The sequence below is a fragment of the Bolinopsis microptera genome, chromosome 7 (genome assembly GCF_026151205.1).
Source record: "Bolinopsis microptera isolate Bmic1 chromosome 7, MBARI_Bmic_1.0, whole genome shotgun sequence".
NCBI classification, from domain to species: Eukaryota; Metazoa; Ctenophora; class Tentaculata; order Lobata; family Bolinopsidae; genus Bolinopsis; species Bolinopsis microptera.
The window spans coordinates 19,359,754-19,385,315 of NC_087078.1; the positions used below are offsets into that span (position 1 = coordinate 19,359,754).

The 25,562-nt window shown below is 36.2% G+C and overlaps 2 protein-coding genes across 6 annotated transcripts in view; one reads left to right on the forward strand and one right to left on the reverse strand.

Moving 5' to 3' along the window:
- Window positions 1-9,208, reverse strand: part of LOC134818056 (cyclin-dependent kinase 14-like) — a 46,978-nt gene extending 37,770 nt beyond the window's left edge. The window contains exon 1 of one of the 4 annotated variants that reach the window (XM_063827466.1): window positions 8,708-9,208. In XM_063827466.1, the coding sequence (XP_063683536.1) occupies window positions 8,708-8,807 (100 nt within the window). In that variant the 5' untranslated portion in view covers window positions 8,808-9,208. Of the gene's footprint in view, window positions 1-1,182; window positions 1,353-2,544; window positions 3,105-6,678; window positions 6,767-8,707 lie in introns of those variants that run through there. The other 3 variants (XM_063827468.1, XM_063827465.1, XM_063827467.1) reach the window with 3 other exon arrangements.
- Window positions 1-23,879, forward strand: part of LOC134818057 (uncharacterized) — a 48,037-nt gene extending 24,158 nt beyond the window's left edge. The window contains exons 2-5 of one of the 2 annotated variants that reach the window (XM_063827469.1): window positions 18,421-18,561; window positions 18,692-18,860; window positions 19,622-19,791; window positions 23,562-23,879. In XM_063827469.1, coding sequence (XP_063683539.1) covers window positions 18,424-18,561; window positions 18,692-18,860; window positions 19,622-19,791; window positions 23,562-23,603 — 519 coding nt within the window. In that variant the 5' untranslated portion in view covers window positions 18,421-18,423 and the 3' untranslated portion in view covers window positions 23,604-23,879. The remainder of the gene's footprint in view (window positions 1-18,420; window positions 18,562-18,691; window positions 18,861-19,621; window positions 19,792-23,561) is intronic. The other variant, XM_063827470.1, reaches the window with a different exon arrangement.
- Window positions 23,880-25,562: the final 1,683 nt, after the last annotated feature.

The following is a 25,562-nucleotide window of genomic DNA, read 5'->3' on the forward strand; positions in this document are numbered from 1 at the left end:
AGATCTATAAATCTATTAATAACTCCCCATTTATGAGTACTATATTGAGTTATTCTTAAGAGGGAGATTGGAGTGGTCTGAGTCGTGTCTTGGCTGTTTCTAATTAATTCGACTTGTACCATTTTAATAGCGCTAAAAGCAATTTTTCCAAATATAGTCAACCACACAGCTTGGCAAGTAATTAACGTGGCGTAGCTTTGAAATGTGCTATATATTGCTTTTATATTATTATATATCATCATTGTGGTGGTATCAAACTATTATATTCTAGTTTTGATATGGTGGTGGTATCAAACTATTATATTCTAGTTTTGATATGGTGGTGGTATCAAACTACTTTATATTCTAGTTTTGATATGGTGGTGGTATCAAACTATTATATTCTAGTTTTGATATGGTGGTGGTATCAAACTATTATATTCTAGTTTTGATATGGTGGTGGTATCAAACTATTAAATATTCTAGTATTTATATAATATTAAACTATTGCATTATTGTGCGTTACCCGACAAAATGAAATAATTTCACTTGTACGACTAATAGTCTAGTGTTGTAAAACTGCATTTATTATTTTAAATATTATATGGTCTGGTATCGAACCACTATACTAATCTAGAAAAGTGGCTTAAAAACAAAGCATTTCCGAAGAATTTGAGTTAATTGATCAAACCTGGCAACTGTGTAATGTGTATTGGATAGATCAAAGAACTAAAAAGTGCAACTTCGAGTATTGCGAATCCATATTTTATATTTAACATGAATATTTATTAACCCATACAAAGTCAAGCGCTATGAATTTTACTGAACTTTTTTAGGATGTATTTAATCGCTAGTAGACAACTAACTTGATATGAATCCCCGACTGCTAGGAATGAACTGAATTACTTTACTTAACTAGGGGTGGTATAATGTTTCCTGTTTCTGTTTATGAAGTCAAGCTAGAAATCCAATAAAACACTCAACACTCAACACTCAACAGATAGTTATCGTGCAAAGCAATGGTCACCCATCACTGTAATAAAAAACGAGTTGTGCAGCAACTTAAACCTGGCAATGCTTACTATCATATTTCAGGAGGTATTTCACTTTCAGCAGCGGAGAAATATACATATTATGACCTCCATATTAAATATAGATCGTATTACTCGAAGATTTTTACGAAATTCTGACGAAAATACTTACGTCTTCGATCGCGATCCTTAAAGGTCGGTGAGACAGTGGGAGAAAGCGTGCAACAAGCATAAAATAACATGATCAGTATTATTGAATTATATTAATATACTTAATAATATAACGTTCTATAATCTTACAGCAAACTTTGAGACTAACAAATTGTATGACCAATTGTAATCGTGCTTAGATCAAAGGCTTGAACTAAAACTTGATACAACTTCCTGTGATTGGCTAATCAATTATCTTTTTGTTTGATGAAGTGACTTATAACTGGTTATCTAATTTTAGATTATAAAGAATGCCTTAATTCATTATAGTAAGTAGAGAGTTCAGTAATAGTTAGTGGAAATTTAAGTATAGCATTTTATTAAATGATAATATTTAGGAGCATTAATTGCAATGGATATTAACTTATTTTGATTAAAACTTAATGACAAATTAATCAAATTAATTACATACCTAAACTGATAGCTTATCATTTGGATGGTGCTCTTAATTAAGGTCAATTAAGGTTTGTGAATGCTGGGCTTGTCAGGCCACTTAAAATTTTGGTATGACCTGATAAAAGCTAGGCTATAATACGTAATACTTTTGCCAGCAGTTCTAATGTGATTTCTAAGAAATTGACTTTATGATCGACTAAAAGCTTTCAATTTAATCATTTTGATGGCTCAAATTCAAGATAATTCTCTACGATATATGCATACAATTTGGCTGCATTGTAGACCGTGCACTGTGCAGTAATAAGAATGTAATAACGTTATTGCTTTGGAATGGAACACAAATCCTGTCTTTGATCAACCGTGATGCAAGTGGATACAAACATTTACAAGCTGACTTTTGGGTTTAAATTTTCACTGGGGTAGTACTGCTCGTGTTTCTAGCTGAGAATTCTTACTGTTGTGTACTACTGTTCTAGTCGCATTAGTGTTGCTGTGTATTGTACTGTGTTTAACAAATTCCTTGCCATCTCTCTCTCTCTCTCTCTCTCTCTCTCTCTCTCTCTCTCTCTCTCTCTCTCTCTCTCTCTCTCTCTCTCTCTCTCTCTCTCTCTCTCTCTCTCTCTCTCTCTCTCTCTCTCTCTCTCTCTCTCTCTCTCTCTCTCTCTCTCTCTCTCTCTCTCTCTCTCTCTCTCTCTCTCTCTCTCTCTCTCTCTCTCTCTCTCTCTCTCTTTCTCTCTCTCTTTCTCTCTCTCTCTCTCCCTCTCTCTCTCTCTCTCTCTCTCTCTCTCTCTCTCTCTCTCTCTATCTCTCTATCTCTCTCTCTCTTTTAAAAACCAGCTTAAACACAAAATCTGGCATTAAAGACATGATAACGATAGAAGAAAGATAGAGATAAACACGAATAAAAGAAGGAAGAAAGATAAATTACGTGTTTTACGATCGTCGAACACATAAGGAACGCCATCCCTCCCAAACTTATGATAGTTCACAAGGAGCACGTCATCCTCGTATATCCCCGCGCTGACACTCCGCCCCAGCTGAGTGTGGCCGTTATTCTTTGTGTTTGTCTTGAAATGTGAGAGACTGTTAGCTCGCCCTATTTTCTGGAGGCTGTGAGGGTGACTGAGACATTCAGAGGGCAGGGCAGCAATGTGCTCTCGACTCTCGTCTATCGTGTCTGACCTGGGTTTCCGTTCTGGGTTTCCGTCTCTGTCAGTGAGTTTTTGGGTGGAGGAATCCTTGTTTATGTATTCGTCATATTCCTTCTCCAGGTTAAAACATCTTATCAGAAACATGGTAGCGCCAAATTCTGGTGGAGCGGTTGAAAATGAGAGCTCTGTTCTTCTGTTAAATTGAACTTAAACCACTGTAAAATAAAACTGCTCGAGAATCAGACTGAAGTGGGAGATTCAGACTGAAGTAACAATTTTCTGAGGAAAAACGGGTCAAAGTAAGGATTCAACAAACTAGAGCACTCGACTAACGTGAGTACAACTATGCTCACGTAACTGTGTTGAACGTACAGCACATAGCAACTGACGCACTAGCATATATAGAGCTGTCAGGGCTGAGTGTGTGTATTTTTAGCCAATATATTCCTTGATAAGTTAATTCGGCGCTAGTCACGTGGGCTATCAGTACAATTTAGGTTGGTTCAGCCTGCTCCCCGACAGCTATTGGCATTTATATTGCAGACTACGTGAGCCCAGAATAAACCAGGGTCACGTGGTCACACCACGTGATATAATATCTAATATGTCCCACTTTATTCAGTTGGGGCAGGATTATCCGGATCTTCAGTTGGCGGATGAAGGTCTGCCACTTCCGGGCCGCTTCAGCCCAGTTTCAATTAATCAGGAGCATCCTGTCACATAATTGATCCACAGCTTTGCAGTGATTAATTAACCACTTTACATTGCGTGCCCGGCATGACAACTGTCAGTGGTATGTATCACATACGTAGAACGTTTTGGAGCTTGTTAATGTTGGCATAGGTTGTAGCCCTTGCTTAATATAAAGCAATACTTAATTAACGTGTGAACACTGAAAAGTTGGTCTATATTTAAACTGCGCCAATGAGATAGGTATCACATTATTACATAAACAGCTTATTTTGCCAACAAAACACGCCTATATGGCTGGCCTGATGTATAAAACTGACAGGGAATTCAGGTAACAATCGTGCATCAACAAGCTAGAAAAGTAGTAAAACATCCCTTTTTATAACTTTATCGATCGAGTAATTGGAAAAAGAAGTGTCCAGGGTCGAAATGCCAAATCGCTATCGCTAATGCAGTGCCAACACATCTCAGTGCGGTTAAGATATTGTAATTAAATAAATATAAAATCATCAGAACAGTAGTGACGTTGTTGACAAGAGTGACGGTGTCATATCTCGGACTACTTATCGAAACGAAGAAATGAAGACGGAGCACTAAGAGAACTAAGTCAACTAAGAGAACTAAGTCAACTAAGAGAACTAAGTCAACTAAGTCAACTAAGAGTGAAAACTATGAGAACTAAGTGTCAAATGAAGGTAGCTTCAGGTGGCACTGAGAGACCCCCAACAAACAAATCTATCATTAAAATTAAGCCACTATATTTTATAATCCTGATGGTTGAGCCCATGTGCACGAAGTATCGCCGTATAAGGAGGTTATAGTGAGAAGAAAACCGTGAGAAGACCAGGGAAAAATTCCTTAAATGGTGGTTTTGAAGTTGTTTTTCATTACCGTTGACTGGACAAAGTTTAGTTCATGTGAGAGGAATTATTTTATTAAAGAGGAGAATACTGCTGAGAGTTAGGTAACTATACTACTGACTACTACTACATAACTCCTTAAACTATCAAATTACTTCGTGGACCCGGGAAGGGACGACCACTCCTACTTTCGCCCCAAAGTGCAACTGCTTATCCGTTACTAAAGATCTTAAAGACTTCGGGATGGGCTTAAACGAATCCGAACTGTTTCTGCCCTTAGAGCCAAGCCAAATTGCGCGAACTTTTAATAGGAGTATGAAAAATTACATCAACTGAGCATTTGTGCAGGGAATATAAAGAAATCGGTAAAAAACGAAGAATTTCGCCTCCCTATGCATAATATTATGTACTTTGATAGTTAAAACCTTTAGAAGGGTCTGTGCGATCTCAGGATTATCTAATGACTTTCAGGAAGATGACTTTACAAATAACAACAAATTGTTGCTTTAATTAACTTTGATTAAGCTAAATAAAAGTAAGTGTGCACTTCATACCTCGTAAATTACATGATTTCATCATTTTATGACGTATCAGTTAATGCACGGCTGTCACCGCAGCAGTTTACGCTGTCTCTGCACGAGTAAACTAAGCGAAGTGAACTAGGCACTGTTAAACACCCATTCCCTGGGATTCTTGGCAAATTTGAATACTTTGCCGGAAAATCGAAATCCCAGTTTATCGGTAAAATATGGTTACTCAGCAAAGGGTTAAGAAGGCTCCGTCAGTCATCAGCAAGATAAAGTATCAAGATTCAACACCAGCTTGAAACACAATCAATTTACGGGGTAGAAAAAGCAAAATAAATTTGTGTCACAAAATTATCAATAAATGGACAACACCGGACCTTAGAAACGCACTCAACAACGTTTCGAAGGACCAAACAAATGTGATTGACTACATAAGCAGGTTATAGCATTTAACTGTGTTAAGAACCAAGCTAAGGGAGATAGTTGGCTCTCAGAAACTAAAGTTTTACTCTCATTTTACTGGTAAACGCACCATTCAAATCGGACATATTTATATTATTAGCCCAAATTGGGCTTGTTGAAATTGTTATATTCCTTAATAGCTTAATCGTGTGCACCAATGTTGGAATATTGGATGCTGAAGATAAATTCTTGGTAATGGTATTTTACTTATAGTTTGACATTTACGCTTGTACAGGAGCTGCTTTTGCGCTCATAAAGTTTCTTTTCTTGTCCTTTATTTGTGTCTAACCCTAAAGTGGTGTCAAGAGGTAGAGACTGAAATAATTATTACCTATTTAAATCGCGTTTTTGACACCACTTGGGGATCCAAATTTTGGGCACTAAAATTCTTATTTCATGGCTATTTTTTATTTTTTCATGCTGATTTGAAAAGCATTAAAGCATTTGACCAAGTCAAAAAAGTTTCAGTTGTATATCTTTTACGGTTTTTGCGGAAAGTTGAGTTAAAGTTGATGCCGTGGTGTCAGTAAAATGGCACGGATAAACACATCCATCCATCCATCCATATATTATATCGTCTCGCTTTATATATAGTAAGATATCAATGGATATTTTAGTTTTTTAAAGTTTCCGATATTATATGATAGTTCATTATCTACATATTTCGTACGTTGTCGAGTGTTGACTGATTTGAAACATTTCAATGGATATAATCATTAAAATGCACTTTTATAGCCTTAATATAATGATGATATCAACAATCATCAACACAAACTAAATAATAAATATAAAGAAACCACTGTAGCTTGAGGAATGAAATTACTGCAACTGATTACATAATATCAGCATAATATTGTGTCTCCAACTTTTAGAGAATCCTTAAAACTATTTCACTAAAGCAGCTTGTCTGCACATTGCAGCTCGGCACATTCTATTTCTCCAACTTCCCTCTATTCTGCACATTTATCGTTTACTGCTGTTTAGTGTTCATTAAATGCCTTAAGGCTCCGGTTTACTCGTCAAATAATTTTGCGTGGCTCCAGCACCCAAAATAATGTACGATCTTGTAAAATGTCAAATTATCAAGGTTATTGAGCACTTACTTAGGTACTCTATCATAAGAAGACAATATGACGATCATACAAGGCAACTTGTTCAGGTGTGCTTTAATTGCTGTAAACGAAAACTTTACCGTGGTTCAGCTCAAAAAACCCTATTTTTGCCCTTTTTTGGTCACCCGAATCTTGTGACGTCAATAGACACGATGATTATGCATAATAATAATAAGGGAGGGTCCGAGCATTGTGATTGGTTCACGGCACTTTCAATTAGCTTGTGGTTAGCTACCACTGGTTTCCTGTCTCCTACTTACCGTATGTAGGATGTAGGATGTAAGAGGAGGGTTTCCGAGGACGGCAAGCAGGAAATAATGCTCCTTGTCAGCTGTCAGTTAATTTCACGGATAAGTCGGGATAGTTACAAGTAACTGTCAGTGAAAAGCTCGGGTGATATCCGAGGAATATTATATACGACGACGGTATAGGCGAGAGAGAGAGAGAGAGAGAGAGAGAGAGAGAGAGAGAGAGAGAGAGAGAGAGAGAGAGAGAGAGAGAGAGAAAGAGACAACACAGTATCCCTCCGCAGACAATTTAATTAAAGCTCGCACAAGCAGAGGGTTATAAACAGAGCCAGGAGCTCCCGGTCACCATCAACAATATGTCGTCTGTTCACAATTAGGAATATATATCATATCATAATACACAGGCCATGATATATATAATATATTTGATATTGCAACTACCATCTCCTTCCGTTGTGCTTCCTTGGTAATCAATATATATATATATCAATATAAAGGTGACAGGTGTTCAATCTACGTTATCGTGATTATTACCTTGGTGGTATGACACCCTAACTAAGCCCCCCCCCCCCCCCCCCATCCAGTCCTATAGGTATTGACTTTTTTTTTAACGTTGCAAATCAGTCATGCGATTATAGTTGGTCAGCACTGTAAAAACAGAATATAATACGTAAAATACTGACCTGTTCCCACGTGTCTTGCTTCCCATAACAGGTATTATATAATATAGACCTAGAGCTAGGTCACTTGAAATTAAACAACAATTAACATATCTGCCATTGTTCATTATTAAAGTTTGTTTTGGTCCGGGCCTTGCTAGTTGGCCCTGCCATGGCTCTCTAGCTTGGGCAGGTTTGACTTATATTTATATACCGTCCAGAACAACAATGGCGTGTTAGGCTTACAATTAATTGCATTAGTTATTAATGATTATGAAATGTGAGAGACAACAATGTTACTAATATAGCAAGTGTGTTGTTGGAGATCAGGAGGATTTGCCATCCAAATTTCGAGCGTTTAGCGGCCAGATTTTTGCGGCGGTACTACAAATTAATAAATACAATCAGCTGTAATGATACAGTAAAGACACATACATGATACAGTAGAATTGAGTGAGACCATATCAAATTGCAATAAAAAGCTTTTCAATTATCAAACTTAAAATAAATTTATATCCATTTGACTGCTCAGTGTTAAATGATCGAATACCTATAAAGTATAAATCTTACGGTTTCTGAATGAAAATTAATGATTGCAGTCGACGCAACTCGTGATTGAAATTACGACAAATTCTTATAAAAACGCACCTTTAGGTCGAGTTTTGACTAAGCCACTGGAATTACACGCTGTTACACACAACTTGATATAACATCAGTTGCCCCAAGTGTGCCCCAGGAATTTCAATTTTGTGCCCCAGGTGAGCCCCAAGTGTGCTCCAAGTGTGCCTAGCTAGATTACCAAATTCCCTATTTTTATAACATCGAATACCATTGCATCGAGTTGTACCTGATTGCACTAGTATCTTCCACTTACATATCATGTTATGTGCTGAAAATTACCTGAATTACTATGACACTGTTCTGATACACTGCGGGATCTGTTTAATGCTTTTTTTAATACCCTAGCTGGCTCCCAACACATCACGGTCTGTTCAGGACTTGTTTCTGGGCTGTTAAGGTCTGTTCTCTCTCCAGAATTTAATGAGTTTTTATCATTATATGCGGCGTCGTCTTGTCATTGGTAATATATCAGTATATAAGCATTTAAATAACTTTAAATAACATATCTTTTCATGGTCGTTGTATTGTAAAGTATGTGGTCGCTCTTGATAATGTTAAAATATATTTTAATGAAGTATGTTGTACTCAGATTACAAATTTTTTTATTACCTGGTTTTAGTATTATCTGGAGTTAGAAATCTCGTCGGCTAATAACCTGCAGTTCAGGACTGATGCCATACTATACCTGACATACTTTGAGCGTTGGAGACAAACATCAGCCACTGAGGTTATTAAAAACTACTTTTTCATCAATAACTTACGAAGTTGATCAGCAGTAATCGTTCCAAGGGGGCCATTTCCTCCATTTATGCTCATAGATAACCGTCGCTTTATCTTATTCATGTTTGAAATACCTACCATAAACTGATCAAGGATTGGTTAGATTGATTTCATAGTTGAAAGCTACAAAAGTCCACTGCGCCTGTGGCTGTAGCTCACAAAACAAAATAGAAATTTCATACTACCTAGCACAAAAAAATAACTGGAACAAATAAACAACCCCCCGGATTTTATACCTTTTAAGGCATGCTTGTCAGTAGAATCATGCAGCCAGACACATTATAATTATGTTTGACATGTGGGTTAAGATTAAGACGTTTTGGTCGAGTATCCTGAACATAAAGTTATTTTATTCCTTAGAGCAAATTATGAGGAGAGACAATTTTTTAGAAAGACAAAAATGCAGCTAATATAATCATTGAAAAAGTTTCTCACAATACTATGTGCCACAGTGATCTACTTGAGCTCATCAAGTCCCTTTTTAGCTAGTGGCTGACTGGTTTTAGGAGGCTGGCAATCTTAGTACTGTTCTGCTGCTCCCTGTGCTTCACCTCTGTATTTTAATTACATGGTTTGAATTTAAATTTTCAGCATTGAGAATTGGTCTAAAGTGCCGGCATCAATCAATCTCACAAGCACCCAGATTCTTTGAAAACAGCTGATAAACCCAGGTCAATATCAATGAAACAAGAAATTCAATGAAACAGACCATATGGCATGCAAAGATTAGGCCATAAACACTTTGAAAAGGAGCATAAAAACCCATTTTTAATAGACTAAAAATTCTAACGGTCCAAAACTTGTTCAAGTACCACTGCATTTCAGAATTCTCTAAGATTATCAAGTATCACTGCCCATACTCCCTTTATGAGGCCATCAACATTTCAAACCGTACAACGAGTCTAACAGTTATTCTTCTAAATAAATCAAATACCTTTTTGTTCAATGCAGCCAAGCTTTGGAACACTGTTTATAAAAAAATTCTCACTTCAAGCAATTGCCTAGAAACTTCCATTACCTTAGGGCCAATAAATTTGGTTCACAATAAATTTGGTTACCATAATTTTGGTTACCATAACATTTCGTCTACCCCGTCTGAGCATTACAGATTAAACTGCAATGCATTACTCAGGAATTTCAATAACATCAGATCTAGAGTTTGTGACTCTGTAGCACTAGTATCATCAGTTCTCCTGTTCAGTTTCTTTTTCACCCTATTTCGACTTTACCATTTCTGTCGGTACGACGTAGTTTATGTCGATATGATCCTTCAGCTATTTCAACAGAGCATGCATTGGGATGGATCGGATTAAAAATGTAATGTCCAAGAGGAGCTCTAACCCTTTAAGTGCAATAGAACTTTGGTACGGTTTTGTGCAGTAGGTGATGTCATTATATTAATTATAAAGCCCTATAATCAATGTAAGCTTAATAATATTCAATATTCATGTCATATATGTTCTACTGAAATTATGTCTGCTTTAAAATTAGTCGTCGTAAAAATTAAGCCTTGGTTTACAACAATTTTGGTCAAAAGTTTGACAACAATTTTGGTCAAAAGTTTGACTTAATTTATGGTAGACTAAATTTGTCGTTCTTGAGGTAACTTGATAAAATTGAGAACCAAAGCACTATTAATACAATCACAGGCTGCTGATTCAAAAGATACTTCAAGGACTCCAATCAATTTTAAATTGCAGTAATCTATTCTAATTGCAGTGGCATACACTTACTATTACTTTCATGATTGTACTATAGACTGAAAAGCTCTCTGATCTATTTTGGGCGTTTTTAACCTCTTATCTTGATGTAATGTTTTAATGATTAAATATCTTAATTTATAAATTTCTTATCAGGACGAATTAATAATTAGTATTTGATAATTTATTTATTCGATAGTTTAGTCTGATATTGATATTGTTTATATAATTTATAAAGCGTATATTATTGCCCACGTTAAGGGGCCTGTTAATAATTTATTAAATTATTAGCTATTTTAGATTTAATAATAATGATATTGATATTAATATTGATTATATTGATATTGTTATTATTGAATGAAACCAACTGCAGACATAAATAATACTACTTCTTTTAACAAATGGACTTAGAGTATAAACGACCAAGTTTGCATACATTTTTATCCAACCAATAATTCAGGAGGCAAGGGTGGGTGCTTAACTTTACGGTCTGCACTCTCCGATCTTGTATCACCCAGGATTTTTGTAAAAGGTATATATAATTTCTAGTCACTCTCTTGCTACTCCAAGTCCCCTAAGATATCTGGTCAAAGTTTGTGCTAGTTATATATACTATCAGGAACTCGTATAACCCTAAAATGGTGTCAAGACTCAAGAGACTAAAATAATTATTACCTATTTAATTTGCGTTTTTGACACCACTTGGGAATCCACATTTTTGGCTCAAAAACTCCTATTCCTTGGCCTATTTTTTATTTTTTCATTTGACCCAGTCAAAAAAGTTTCAGTTGCATATCTTTTACGGTTTTTGCGGAAAGTCGCGTTAAAGTTGACTCCGTGGTGTCAGTAAAATGGTACGGATAAACACATCCATATATATCGTCTCGCTTTATATATAGTAAGATAAAATATATTTTTGTCCATTGTTTGTAGGTTTATAACCTACCAGGACGCGCGCCGAGTCGGAACAAATATTTTACATGTATCATCCATTAATTTATGGTTTGCTTTAACTGATACTAAATGAAATTGTTGTTTTCTTGAAATTGTTGTTTTTTTCTTGAACTTAAGAGATTTTTATTTTAATAACACGACTTGTTCAATTCAAGCCCATTCAATACCTGAGGTGCAACTCCAGGCTGTAATATTCACAAACATTGAAGATGCGGCATAATGACAATCTTGGATGAGCGCGAGCGTGCTAAATTACTATACAGTCGAGATTGTTCTAAAAGGGCCCCTGACAGTTAAAACCAACTTCAATCGATGTATTTTCGGACGCTGATTCCGAATCACCCCCATGACATTAAAAATTAAATGCTCCCCTGACGAGATATTGGCGAAAAACTGTCTCGATCATGTGTGATGTGATATGACCGTATAAGGAAGTTAGTCTAATTTCTACTTCAGGGTTAGAGTTTCAGCAAATGGTTTTGTTAAGGATTGGGTTAAGGTTAGGGTTGGGATTGACGGATCTTACTCGTCTAAATTTCTTCGAAGTAGCGCGCGCCGCTTTCTTCTCGAAATGGCCCGAGGCAAGTGCTTCGAATTAGCGCATTCGAAAAATCAAATTAAAGGGTTAGGGTTTTGAATAATCGTTCAGGACCAGCAAGAGAACGGGTTGAAAAAGTCACGTGACTAGAGTCAAGTGTAGAGTAATTAATCATCATCCAGATGAGCGCGGCCCAGGAATGCTAGCATCATTGATAGAATCATTCAAATTTGATAGCATCATTCAAATTTCAATTACGTTTTAAAGCAATTTACCTGAGAGTATGATAATTATAACTTACTGGGCCGCGCTCAGCCTGTCATTCCGCCAAATCTTTATTTATGAACATAATAGCCTGGGTCCCCAGGTAAATTATAACTAGTTTAATCTTGTTTAGCATCCTCGAAAACACAGGGTTATAGTTACAAGGTTTTCGCTTTGATTTTCATCATTAAAAAATCATTATATTTTCGTTTCTCTGGGCTTACCTAGCTAGGGACCCCAGGCTATTATGTTCATAAACATATAAAGATTTGGCGGAATGACAGGAGCTGAGCGCGGCCCAGTAACTCAAGTCTTCACAAGAATGTGAATTACACTGCTCACAGTTTCACCCCAAACTTCTAAAATGAATGGTGTGATTAATGTTTGATGGTGAGGATAAATAAAGTTATTTACAGTGAACAATCATTACAGAAACAATTTTTACCTAAGTGGTGAATTATTGTCTACTCACAATTTCTTTATCGAACATTTCTAATACTATAGTTGCTAAAAGAACGGAAAAAGTGTCAAATCTCTTCTATCGACAAAAACAAGCAGAAATACGCTAGGAGCTCGAGTCAACACCACTGGCAAAGTTGATGTTCCAACTAGCAGCTGAGAAAGGGGCAAGTGCTTGGTTAACAGCACTACCTTTAAAAGAGTATGGATATCTGATGAATAAACAACAGTTCTCAGATGCAATAGCTCTCAGATACAACCTGAACTTAAAGGACTGCCCGAAGACATGTACGTGTGGCCAGAAATACTCAGCAAACCATGCGCTCATCTGCAAACTTGGTGGATATGTGTCACTGCGGCACAACTTGCTGAGAGACACCTTTGCAGAACTAATGAGAACTGTGAAATGCAAGGATGTGCAAACTGAGCCAGTTCTTCTTCCAGTTGATGGTCTAAAGTTACCAAAGGGAACAGTCCTAGGAGACCAAGCCAGGCTGGACATTTCTGCAAGATCGATTTGGAATGCTTCAGAGAGGGCATTTTTTGATGTAAGGGTATTTCATGCCCCAGCCCCCTCCAATGCAAACAAATTGATACCAGCAATGTACCTGTCCCATGAAAATGAGAAAAAGCGATGCTACAATGCAAGGGTTCTTGAAGTGGAGAAAGGAAGCTTCACACCTTTAGTGTTCTCGACTTCTGGTGGAATGGGTGGTGAAGCTAAGAGACTGGTCAAGAAGCTGGCCAGTAAGATGGAGTACCACACTGGCCAGAGGTACTCAGACGCTGTAGGATACATTAGAAAGCGCCTTCGCTTTGAAATCCTTAGAACAACAGTGATTTCTCTCCGTGGAGACAGAGGTGCGAGAAAAAACATTGTTGATATAAACAGTCTAGATCTTAACTTGGAGCCACAAGGCCAAGGGTAATTTTTGATTGTTAAGGGAAATTTTTGAATTCTTAAAGGGTTGATTTTATATAGGGTCATTGCTATATTATGTGTATATTGTTTGAATAATTTTACATTAAAAAAAAAAAAAAGTGTCAAACAGTATATATACAATAAAGTAATTCAAGTGTTGCAATTGGCAGAGCACAATACAGAGGTAACGGAAATTTTCCACTGTTACCAATATTAGAATCATCAAAAACCAATACAATAAAACATCTTGATCAATAAATGCCTAGCAGCACCAGACAGCAGCCGTGTACCTTTTTCGACTCCGTGGAGTCCCTGATGGACTTTTGTTTACTTTTGTAATCGAAAAAATTGTTAAAACCTTCCAGGGTGACAAGGCTAGTGACATATCAATAGCTGTTCTTAAGAAATGTTGCACTACAATCTCTAAACACCTAGCTGGTTTCCTAAACTCATTCATGAAGCTGGGTCTATTTCCAAATATTCTAAAAATAGGTAAGGTCACCCCCGTATTTAAGAAAGGAGACCCACAGCTGTTTGATAACTACAGGCCTATATCCATTCTACCTATCTTTGGTAAGATATTTGAAAAAGTAATTTACTGCCGACTATATAGCTTCTTTACTTCACATATGGTCATATACGATAAACAGTTTGGATTCAGATCCAACCACTCAACGGCACATGCCATCAATTACTCCATTGACCACATTCTTAAAAACCTAGAAAGTAAGAATCATGTAATTGGCATATTCATTGACTTAAGCAAAGCGTTTGACACAATCGACCACAGAAAATTACTTGTCAAACTTGAACACTATGGCATAAGAGGGCCCTGTCTTGACCTAATTGAAAGCTATTTGTGTAACCGACAGCAGTATGTTGATTTCCAAAATACACACTCTGATCACTGCAAAATTGAATATGGGGTACCACAGGGATCAGTTCTAGGCCCTCTCCTCTTCTTACTCTACATTAATGACATTACCAACTCTAGCAAACTTGGACACTTCATACTGTTTGCAGATGACACGAACATATTTGTTGCTGGAAAAACTGAACAAGAAGCCTATTTGAATGCTAATAAAGTACTTGAATCTGTAAATGACTATATGGAATCTAACTTGCTGCACATTAACCAAAGCAAATCGGTCTACATGTTATTCAGACCTGGCCGGTACTCGTCCTGTGCACGTGCTCGTGAATATGGCTCTGAGAACTCACTCACGTTATCAGGCAACACGCTTACACGAGTAGATAAAGTGAGATTCCTTGGTGTTATCATAGACCATGAACTATCCTGGGAACCCCAACTAGATAACATAAAAAGTAAACTAACTACAAGTATAGCTATAATTAAACGTATTATGAAGTTTATTCCAGAAACAGAGTACCATAAGCTGTATGACTCCTTATTCAAGTCTCATATGAGCTACTGTATCAGTAGCTGGGGTGGTGTCACACCTTATAGACTATCTAAACTGTTCTCCATCCAAAAAAGATGTGTACAACTTCTATTTGGAAGCAAACCAAGCTTTGACCGGGCAGAGTATTATGAAACATGTGCACGTGCAAGACCATACAGTGAACACATCGCAAAAAGGAGCTTTGCTTTGGAAAACACTAAGCCAATATTCAATACCGAGAAAATCATGTCAATCCACAACCTGTACACCCAACATATATCCACTGAACTGTTTAAAATCTTGAAACTGCATCAACCTATCTCTCTGACAAGATTATTCCAAACAAGTTCCAGAGCATGTAGCCAAACTATGCGGGTCCCCCGACACAAACTTGAAATTTCTAAACACAATTTTGTCTTCAAAGGTACGACTATATGGAACAGTTTGGTTGATAAAATATTCGACAAATGCACTCCTAATGAAAACAATGTCATGGTCCCTGGCTCTAGTAAATTTTCCGACCTTTCCTCCCCCATCTCAATTATCAAGAGCCGTATCAAAAAGCTCTTACTTGAAACCCAGCAATTGACAACACCTGGGCGTGAAATTGAGTGGCTCCCCCTAAATAGCTGGGGCATTGAACCAGCTTAGTCAATCAGCATCCCATCCCTTGCATACAACTAATTACAAAAGCGCTAATTATACCTGTTTCAAAAGCATCCTGTCTGGAAGTTCCCTGACTGCCGTGTGAATCTTTGGATCTATTTTTGGATCTATTTTTATATTGATATGATTTTTATATACCTATATATTCCTCGCATAATTTCCATGTCCGCCTGAACAAACCTGGCACCATCAAATCTTACTCTAGAAACCCCAGAACTCATCAAGCCTAGTCTGAATTCAAAACTAGTTGACCAGCTACGTACAGTTTCCTGGACAGCTGGAACCTTTTGGGCCATGCACAAGCCAATAGCATGCAGGGACAAAAGGATTTCGCGATTATTTTGGCCAAAAATCGCGGTACCGCGAAATTTAACAGGCTATACATTAAACTATACATAAAATTTGTCGCGGAGAATGGGAAATTTCGCGATTTCGTACATGCCGCGAAATCCTTTTGTCCCTGATAGCATGTATGGTCCTGCAGTGGGGTCTCCTTGTCCTTGGATCTGTGTTTTGATCCGTCTTTTCTTAAAATTTTCCATTTGTGTCACTTAGAATCACCTTTTAAAATGTTAATCGACACCACTGGTCCTAGTTAAATTTAGCCATGGCACGACTACTCGAACGTAACAGTTAAATAGGTGTGACATACTATTATATTCTTATAATTATATCATATGAATTGATTGCACTGCTAATAAATAAAATACTTTGTTTTACTAAAAAAATACTTTGTTTTACTTTGTTAATAATCGGACCAACCTTTCTTTCTCGAAACATGTATCCTATTGTATTTCATTATAGTATTAAGATGTGAAGATATACTAGATATTACAACGAAATAGAGGTATACCAAATTGGCCCTTGATATGAACTATAACCGTGTTGATGGTTTTAAATTTTGTATGTTGTAAGCACTTTAGTTTGTGAAGCGTTTACTCCTCCCCCTCAGCAAGACAGCTAGATTATAGATTAATGATAATAATTGTCAAATGTCGTTATATATTATATAACAGTTATAAATGTTCAATAGTTGTAGAGCGACTTCAAGAGTAGTGGTCCACAGGGGTCCGAAAAAGCCGTACAGGCACTTGGGTCCTTATCCTTGTCACTAATCTCAATTGGATTCGGTTTACACAAAGCATGAACATTTAGACGTACACATTGACACGATATTTATTAGAAAGCAAAAAGTATAAAATAATACGTGCGTGCGCGGCTTGAGCCGCGCCGCGTAAGAACGGATGCGTGCAGGGGCTGGAGTACGCTTGTATGTAAATTAATGAAATGTTGCATTGTAAATATTTAGAATTGACGATATATTTTGATCTAAAAGTAAATTTTACAAAGCTGGCTTTGGATTTAGGTAAGATTATAATTTATTAAAAAAAAACAAAAAACACGGCTAATTTTAAATTTATTTCTATTTGTCGTATAATCATAAACAATTTAATCATGTTTTTAAGAATGCGCGGCTTTGGCGGCCAGTTATTGACTTATACATTAAATTGAATTTTAAATAGAAATGTGAATATATTAAAATTTAAAACTTTCAAAACGGAGGCTTATAAATATTATTATATTATGATTGTAAAATAAAGGATAAAATTTTAAATTTGTTTCACTAAAAATTTGTTTCACTAATATTATATAATATTAAATATCAACAATCAGATATATATACACATCTACTCCATCATAGGGGCAGGGATGAGGTTATAAGAGACTTCTGATAGTGGTGTCTCATATTTGCTGTCCATTTTTTTTTTTTCCTCTGTTCCCTCGAAGAGCTATGAGTGTGGTTCTTAACATTCAGTTGCTAAAAGAATGAGAATTTTATTTTGACATTGCAATGCATTGCAATATCAAAATAAAATTGGAATCCAGATTACAGCATTGCATGGAAGTTGGGGGATCATCTTGGAGCTGGAGAGCGTCCAGAGGCGGTTTACCCGTCTGATTGACGAGGTTGGTACTCTTCCATACAGTCGTCGACTGGAAATCCTCAATTTAACAACGCTGGCAGAGCGGCGAATACGTGGGGACCTCATTGAATCTTTTAAAATGATAAGTGGTTTGGCCAATTACGGAGCTGGTTTGTTCAGTATGAGCAGATCTGGTTTTAATGTGGTATCAAACAGTAGATGCAGTAAAAGTAGCAGTAAAATGAAGAAAGTCCACAGTTCTTTTCTTCCGGAGAGGGTGAGACCTTATTGGAACAAACTCCCCTCGGATGTCAAGAATTGTGGGACTGTGTTAAGTTTTAAAATAAGATTAGAAGCTTTCAAAAAAGAGACTATTTTAAACGGATCCGTAAATGATATTCATTTTTGGTATGTTTCGGACGAAGTATTAGGGAAGATTGAGGGATTAAATTATGCTACTAATAAAGAGAAGCACAATGAATATCTTGTGTGTAATCCTCATGTTGCTAAGAAACGCTTTATTAACTTATATAGTAGTGGAAAGTATGTAAATTAGATTCATTTTATCTTGGTTGTTTAGGCCAATAGATTTAAGATATTTTTAAAACTTTAGTAGATATATTTTTGATGATGTGTGATGATGTTTGTGTCATTATATTTTGATTTGATTTATTTATTTCCAAATATCTAAGTCCTGACTTCTGCATTATTGAATTTACATGGATTCGAATATATTATAATGCTGTTATGATAAATTGAATTATATATTTCTGTTTGGATTCATTAATCAAAGTCTGATTGTTACTGTTTATTTTTTCTCAGTTTGTAACTTTAGTAAACCTAAATTTTCGTTTATATCCATTAGGATGACACTAGAAACTGCTGAAGCTTTGGAAGACTTGACAATGTCTACAGATGGCACTGCATATATTGTAACTACCATCGCACTGCTGGGTGGTGTGCTTGCCTTCTATTACTTCTACATCTACAACAATCCAGAGGAGGTATACACTATACTCAATTCTAATAATTATAAGCTTTTTCGCTTCATTTTACAATTCTTTTAAACCTAAACGTGAATTTCATACAGTCTTATATGTCATTTAACAAATTGTCAAAATCATTGTTCTTAAGCAGGAAGAAGAGCAAGAGCCAGAGGAAGAGAAGTACACTCCACTTGAAGCCCAGGACTTCACTTTAGAAGAACTGCGCCCTTATGATGGTACCGATGGGAAACCGGTGTGTATTTCTGTTAACCATATTGTCTATGATGTGACCAAAGGAAAGAACTTCTATGGGCAAGGTGAGGTGTTGATCAACTATGCTTAATAATCATTTTATAACATTTCAGCATCTTTAATCTATAATTGCAGTGAATTTTTCAATCTGTGTAATTAGAATACGTTTACAAAGACATGCAACATGCACATATTTTTTATCAAAATATTTTAAATTGACTGACTATATTGCATTTTATTTGTGAGTCGAGTTCTGTTAATAGGTTTTCAGTATTTTACAGTCAACAGTTTAAACGTTAATTATTATCAGTTATCTACATTTAACAGTTATTAATTACAGGCACGTAGCCAGGATTTTGGGGGGGGGGGGCCCTCGACAAGCCGATGGGTCCAGGGGCGGAGCCCCTTGACGCAGGCCCCCGGAAAATTTTTGAGAAATAGGGTGTTTTAGACGACATTTGGCATTAAAAAAATTTGTGGGACAGCAATAAACTGGGACTGAAAAGAATCAAGTACTCACGTAAATTTGGTAACTTCACAACAGCAATCTGCATTCTCCAATCAGAATTTACGACTTACTCAGGCCTCATCGTCTTTAGATTTTGACATTTCCTATGGTCTAAGCCCCCCTTCGAGACTAGGGGGCTTATTTTTTTTCTGGGGTTCAATTTTTTCCGGCTACGTACCTGATTAATTATAGGATAACCATTAACCAGATATCAAATTTCAACGTGTGTTGTACAATTTCAAGACAATGCATTTGATACAAACATTTGTATTTTGTTCAAAATTAATCTAAAAATTAAACTACTCATCCCATCACCAGGTGGACCATATGCAATGTTAGCTGGTAAAGACGGCTCCAGAGCACTGGCTAAGATGTCGTTAGATGCGTCTGATGTTAAGGATGAGTGGGATGACCTGGAGGACCTGACTCCATTTCAGAGAGATTCTCTACTTGAGTGGGAGATGAAGTTTCAGACTCGATATACTGAGGTTTGTGTGATTATAATGATTTGCTGTGCAGTGCTTCTGAATAGTTCATTAGTTCCCAAATAATTTACTGTATGTTTTATAACAACGTTTAAATAATGGTACTATTCAAGTTAGGGGAACTTCTTTTATTGAGTGAGGTTTTGCTCACTCACTTCCTTTTACAATCTTGTAACCTAATTTCAACAAACAGCGACCCGTTTTACTTAACACACAATATCTTGTTTCAGCTGGGAAAGCTACTTAAGGCCACAGGGGGGGGTCGAGGCCTCAAAAAATGCAAAAAAACATTATGCTTTGAATCAATATATATTTTTGTGGTGGATACTTTGCCACCACTCATTTGTCTGTAGCTATTTTACTTTTTTTTATAAATGAGGTTAACCAATTCTCATTTAACCTCATTTTTTTGATAAATCGATAATGGAGGGCAGAAATATTGATGCCATTACAACTGAAAACTACGATAAGCTTTGTTTTTATTGTTTTTGTGTTATTTCAGCAGTTAAACTTTGAAAAATATACAAATAAAGGCAAAATTCTTAAAAATCACATAACATAAAAAACAGTTTTTTGCCTCTCCTGAAAACCTCGAATTTTTGACTTCAAAATCTATCTTCTCCTAGAGTTTTTATCCATTTCACCTCAAATTTGGAACTTATGTTCCTGACATAAATTTAAAAGTTTGTTATGTAACGATTGTTGTAATTTTGCTCCTAACTCTTTTTATGAGGTTAACCATTTTAAATTTTGTAACCCGCACTCATGGTTAACCTCATATCTCAGCTTTGGAACAAAATATCATAAATCGTTACATAACAAAAACTCAAAATACCTTGAAGAACATTGTTGCCAAGTTACAAGGTTCTAAGTCATAAACTGAAAAAGAAGATAGATTTTGAACACGATTTCATTTAAAGTTTTCATTTACAATAGAATTACAGGTAAACCTCAAAATTCAACGCGCGATATCTTCAAATAGGAAACTTTGTTTTCGGTAAGGACAAAAGCATTTGAAAATTTAGATCGAGCTCTACAACATATCTCAAAATCTCAAAATCGACCTCGGACCCCCCCCTGTGGCCTTAACACACAATATCTTGTTTCAGCTGGGAAAGCTACTTAACACACAATATCTTGTTTCAGCTGGGAAAGCTACTTAACACACAATATCTTGTTTCAGCTGGGAAAGCTACTTAAGGGGAGATACACCAAAACCGTTTTTGCTCCGAACATCGATTTTATTTTATATTATTTTTAAATAGACAAAAAGAATAAGATTGTACACCTTCAAAAAATTTTAAAAATATTCCCTCATCGAGAAAAAAAATATTTTTCTTTTTCGAAAATTTTTAAAATTTGGAGAAGTCTGTCACTGTAATACCGATAGTTCGGCCATTTAAAAAGTTTTTTGGCTGATTTTTTTACTGAACATTACTTACACTCCGTACTAGAAGCCATTGAAAGGATTATATAATTAAACAATAAATGACCAAGTTACAGACCGAACAAGGTGAAAAAAGAAAAATTGGGATTTTTGCCTACCACCAAAGTTGTACATTTCACCACCCGCCTAGGTCATCAGATATCGCTTTAAAAATTCTTGTGAGTGTAGTTGATGATCATGGCAAGCTTTTTGGAACCGGATTTCTCTCAATTTTGAGTTTTAAGCTATGCAATGTGGCCTCAAACGAATTTGTAAAATTCATCGTATAAAAGAGCAAAAAAGGCAGATTTAAGGCTTAAAATGCCTATAACTCAAAAAGTATCAGTTTTTTTGAAATAATTTTTACAGGATCGTAATCAGCTTGGTAAGACGAATCTTTTAGTACCAAATAGGTGCTTTTAGAAGAAAAATTGTCTTAAATAATTTTCTAGCTCGAACACAAGGGTCCCCCCTTGTATAAATTTTGTACAAATTGTACACATTTTTTTACAAATTTTGTGGCTTTGAATATTATAAATGTCGTACTAAAAGATTCGTCTTACCAAGCTGATTACGATCCTGTAAAAATTATTTCAAAAAAACTGATACTTTTTAAGTTATAGGCATTTTAAGCCTTAAATCTGCCTTTTTTGCCCTTTTTTACGATGAATTTTACTTAGTCGTTTGAGGCCACATTGCATAGCTTAAAACTCAAAATTGAGAGAAATCCGGTTCCAAAAAGCTTGCCATGATCATCAACTACACTCACAAGAATTTTTAAGCGATATCTGATGACCTAGGCGGGTGGTGAAATGTACAACTTTGGTGGTAGGCAAAAATCCCAATTTTTCTTTTTTCACCTTGTTCGGTCTGTAACTTGGTCATTTATTGTTTAATTATATAATCCTTTCAATGGCTTCTAGTACGGAGTGTAAGTAATGTTCAGTAAAAAAATCAGCCAAAAAACTTTTTAAATGGCCGAACTATCGGTATTACAGTGACAGACTTCTCCAAATTTTAAAAATTTTCGAAAAAGAAAAATATTTTTTTTCTCGATGAGGGAATATTTTTAAAATTTTTTGAAGGTGTACAATCTTATTCTTTTTGTCTATTTAAAAATAATATAAAATAAAATCGATGTTCGGAGCAAAAACGGTTTTGGTGTATCTCCCCTTAACACACAATATCTTGTTTCAGCTGGGAAAGCTACTTAACACACAATATCTTGTTTCAGCTGGGAAAGATACTTAACACACAATATCTTGTTTCAGCTTGGAAAGCTACTTAACACACAATATCTTGTTTCAGCTGGGAAAGATACTTAACACACAATATCTCTGTTTCAGCTGGGAAAGATACTTAACACACAATATCTTGTTTCAGCTGGGAAAGCTACTTAACACACAATATCTTGTTTCAGCTGGGAAAAGCTACTTAACACACAATATCTTGTTTCAGCTGGGAAAGCTACTTAACACACAATATCTTGTTTCAGCTGGGAAAGCTACTTAACACACAATATCTTGTTTCAGCTGGGAAAGCTACTTAACACACAATATCTTGTTTCAGCTGGGAAAGCTACTTAACACACAATATCTTGTTTCAGCTGGGAAAGCTACTTAACACACAATATCTCTGTTTCAGCTGGGAAAGTTACTTAACACACAATATCTTGTTTCAGCTGGGAAAGCTACTTAACACACAATATCTTGTTTCAGCTGGGAAAGCTACTTAACACACAATATCTTGTTTCAGCTGGGAAAGCTACTTAACACACAATATCTTGTTTCAGCTGGGAAAGTTACTTAACACACAATATCTTGTTTCAGCTGGGAAAGCTACTTAACACACAATATCTTGTTTCAGCTGGGAAAGCTACTTAACACACGATATCTTGTTTCAGCTGGGAAAGCTACTTAACACACAATATCTTGTTTCAGCTGGGAAAGCTACTTAACACACAATATCTTGTTTCAGCTGGGAAAGCTACTTAACACACGATATCTTGTTTCAGCTGGGAAAGCTACTTAACACACAATATCTTGTTTCAGCTGGGAAAGTTACTTAACACACAATATCTTGTTTCAGCTGGGAAAGCTACTTAACACACAATATCTTGTTTCAGCTGGGAAAGCTACTTAACACACGATATCTTGTTTCAGCTGGGAAAGCTACTTAACACACAATATCTTGTTTCAGCTGGGAAAGTTACTTAACACACAATATCTTGTTTCAGCTGGGAAAGCTACTTAACACACGATATCTTGTTTCAGCTGGGAAAGCTACTTAACACACAATATCTTGTTTCAGCTGGGAAAGCTACTTAACACACAATATCTTGTTTCAGCTGGGAAAGCTACTTAAGACCAGAGAAGGTTCAGAAGAGTAGCCATATCAACTTCACCTGTGTCTCGTGTAATTTGCAGTAAGAGTAATTTATGTGTTATTATGTCCTAATGATCATATTTTTGAAACAATATGCAATAATGACTTATAAAGTTTCGTGGTTCTACAAATATACATAATAAAAGTTAAGATCATTTGAATGTATGCACTCTCGGTGATGATTATTTGTGTGATTTTCATTTAGTTATTAGGTTATGTTTTAATGTTTGATAGTTCAACTTATATCTCAAATAGTGTCTTATAAATAGTTTGATTCTTTAAAAACATATTATTAGGGCGGGGGGGGGGGGGGGGGAGCCTAGGGGCCATATTATTCTATTGAAAGCAATTCTGCATTTTAAAGGTAATTATCAACATAATGTCTGGGAGATCATGATCGATATCTAGCAGGGGTGTAGGTAGCGGGGGGGGGGGGGGCTGATATCTAGCAGGGGTGTAGGTAGCGGGGGGGGGCTGATATCTAGTCCATTATGGTAATTAGCGGGGGGGGGGGGGCTAATTGTTTTGGCAAGTTTTATACCCAGATTGCATTGGCGAATTATACCAGATAGAATAGTCGTGCAAATTACGATAAGTTTTTCTGCGAAACCTTAATAGCATTACTGATGTGATAGTTAACGAAGGTTTGGTTGATTTAGTGATTGGCTAAGATCATGCATTAGGTTTTAAATGTTTTGAAAGAATAATTTTGTATGGATTAATATTCTTGGGTTGATTTACAGTTTTTTCTAAAAGAAGACTACTAGCAATTATAGAATTGCCACGATTGCTGGTCCGAATAACCAGTAGTTATTAAGTTAATTTATTGTTGGGCGTTGATTTTAGCAAACTAAGTGTTCTGCGTTCAGCTAAGTTACGGTGTTTGCTCTTACATTTTGTTGAGCTTACATAACAAATATTTGTTGACTTCACAAAGTTTTGATGTCTGAAGATTACCATCTTATAATGTTCTTTTTAATTTAACATTTTACCACGGCTTTTGTTTTATTTAATCTGTAACAGATCTAAAATTTTAGCTGGACAACTCTGTTCTTCTATTTTTCAAAATCTTTTATTTACTACTTCTAAAGTTACCAGCCTTTTTCGGAATTTCAGAAATGAGAAAGTTCAGGAAATAGGTACCAATGCCCAAGCAGTTTCTTGGATGTAATCTTATAAATTTATAAGATTATAATATATCATGATTTCCACACTGTCTCATGGAAGAGGAGACAATGAACCACTTCATTGGTCAGTGCCCGAAGTGGTCTTTCCAAAGAGGAGGATTAGGGACTACGGGTGGAAGATGAATAATTGATATTCCAACAGCATCTTGTTCCCTGCATTGTGCTGATTCCGGGAAGCATTTTGTTTACGCTCTCATCATTCTGTAGGATGAGATATCGTTCATTTAAAATTGGGTAATTGTAGGCCTGTCAAGGATTTCAGCCTAATTAAGAGCTGATCAATTGCAGCTAGTTGTGCCATATAAGGGATAACTGAGGTCACGTGACATTCAGTCCTATCACGTGACCGCTAATCCTATCACGTGACCTTGATTCGTAAAGCCTCGGGCACGTGATCACATTCGTAACGTGTCGTATGCCGACTAGGAGATTTTGTGACGTCACCAGAGCTGAAGCTACTTGATCAGGCCTTATATGGAATAATATCGTGTATCGGGTGTAATTGGACCCAATTAGAGCAGCTGAGCGCTCAATTATAGCAGCATCTGCATCTGGTACCACCTTCTGAAACCCAGCAGACAGCTGGCCCAGAGAATCGAAATTAGAAGGATTTTTTATTGATGGAAATCGAAGCGGAAACCTTGTAACCCTATGTTTTCGATGACGCCGAACAAGATTAAACAGGTTATAATTGTCCTACTCTCGTGTAAATTGCTCTAAAACGTGATTGAAATTGTAATCATGCTATCAATTGTAATACAGTTTTTACATTAAGC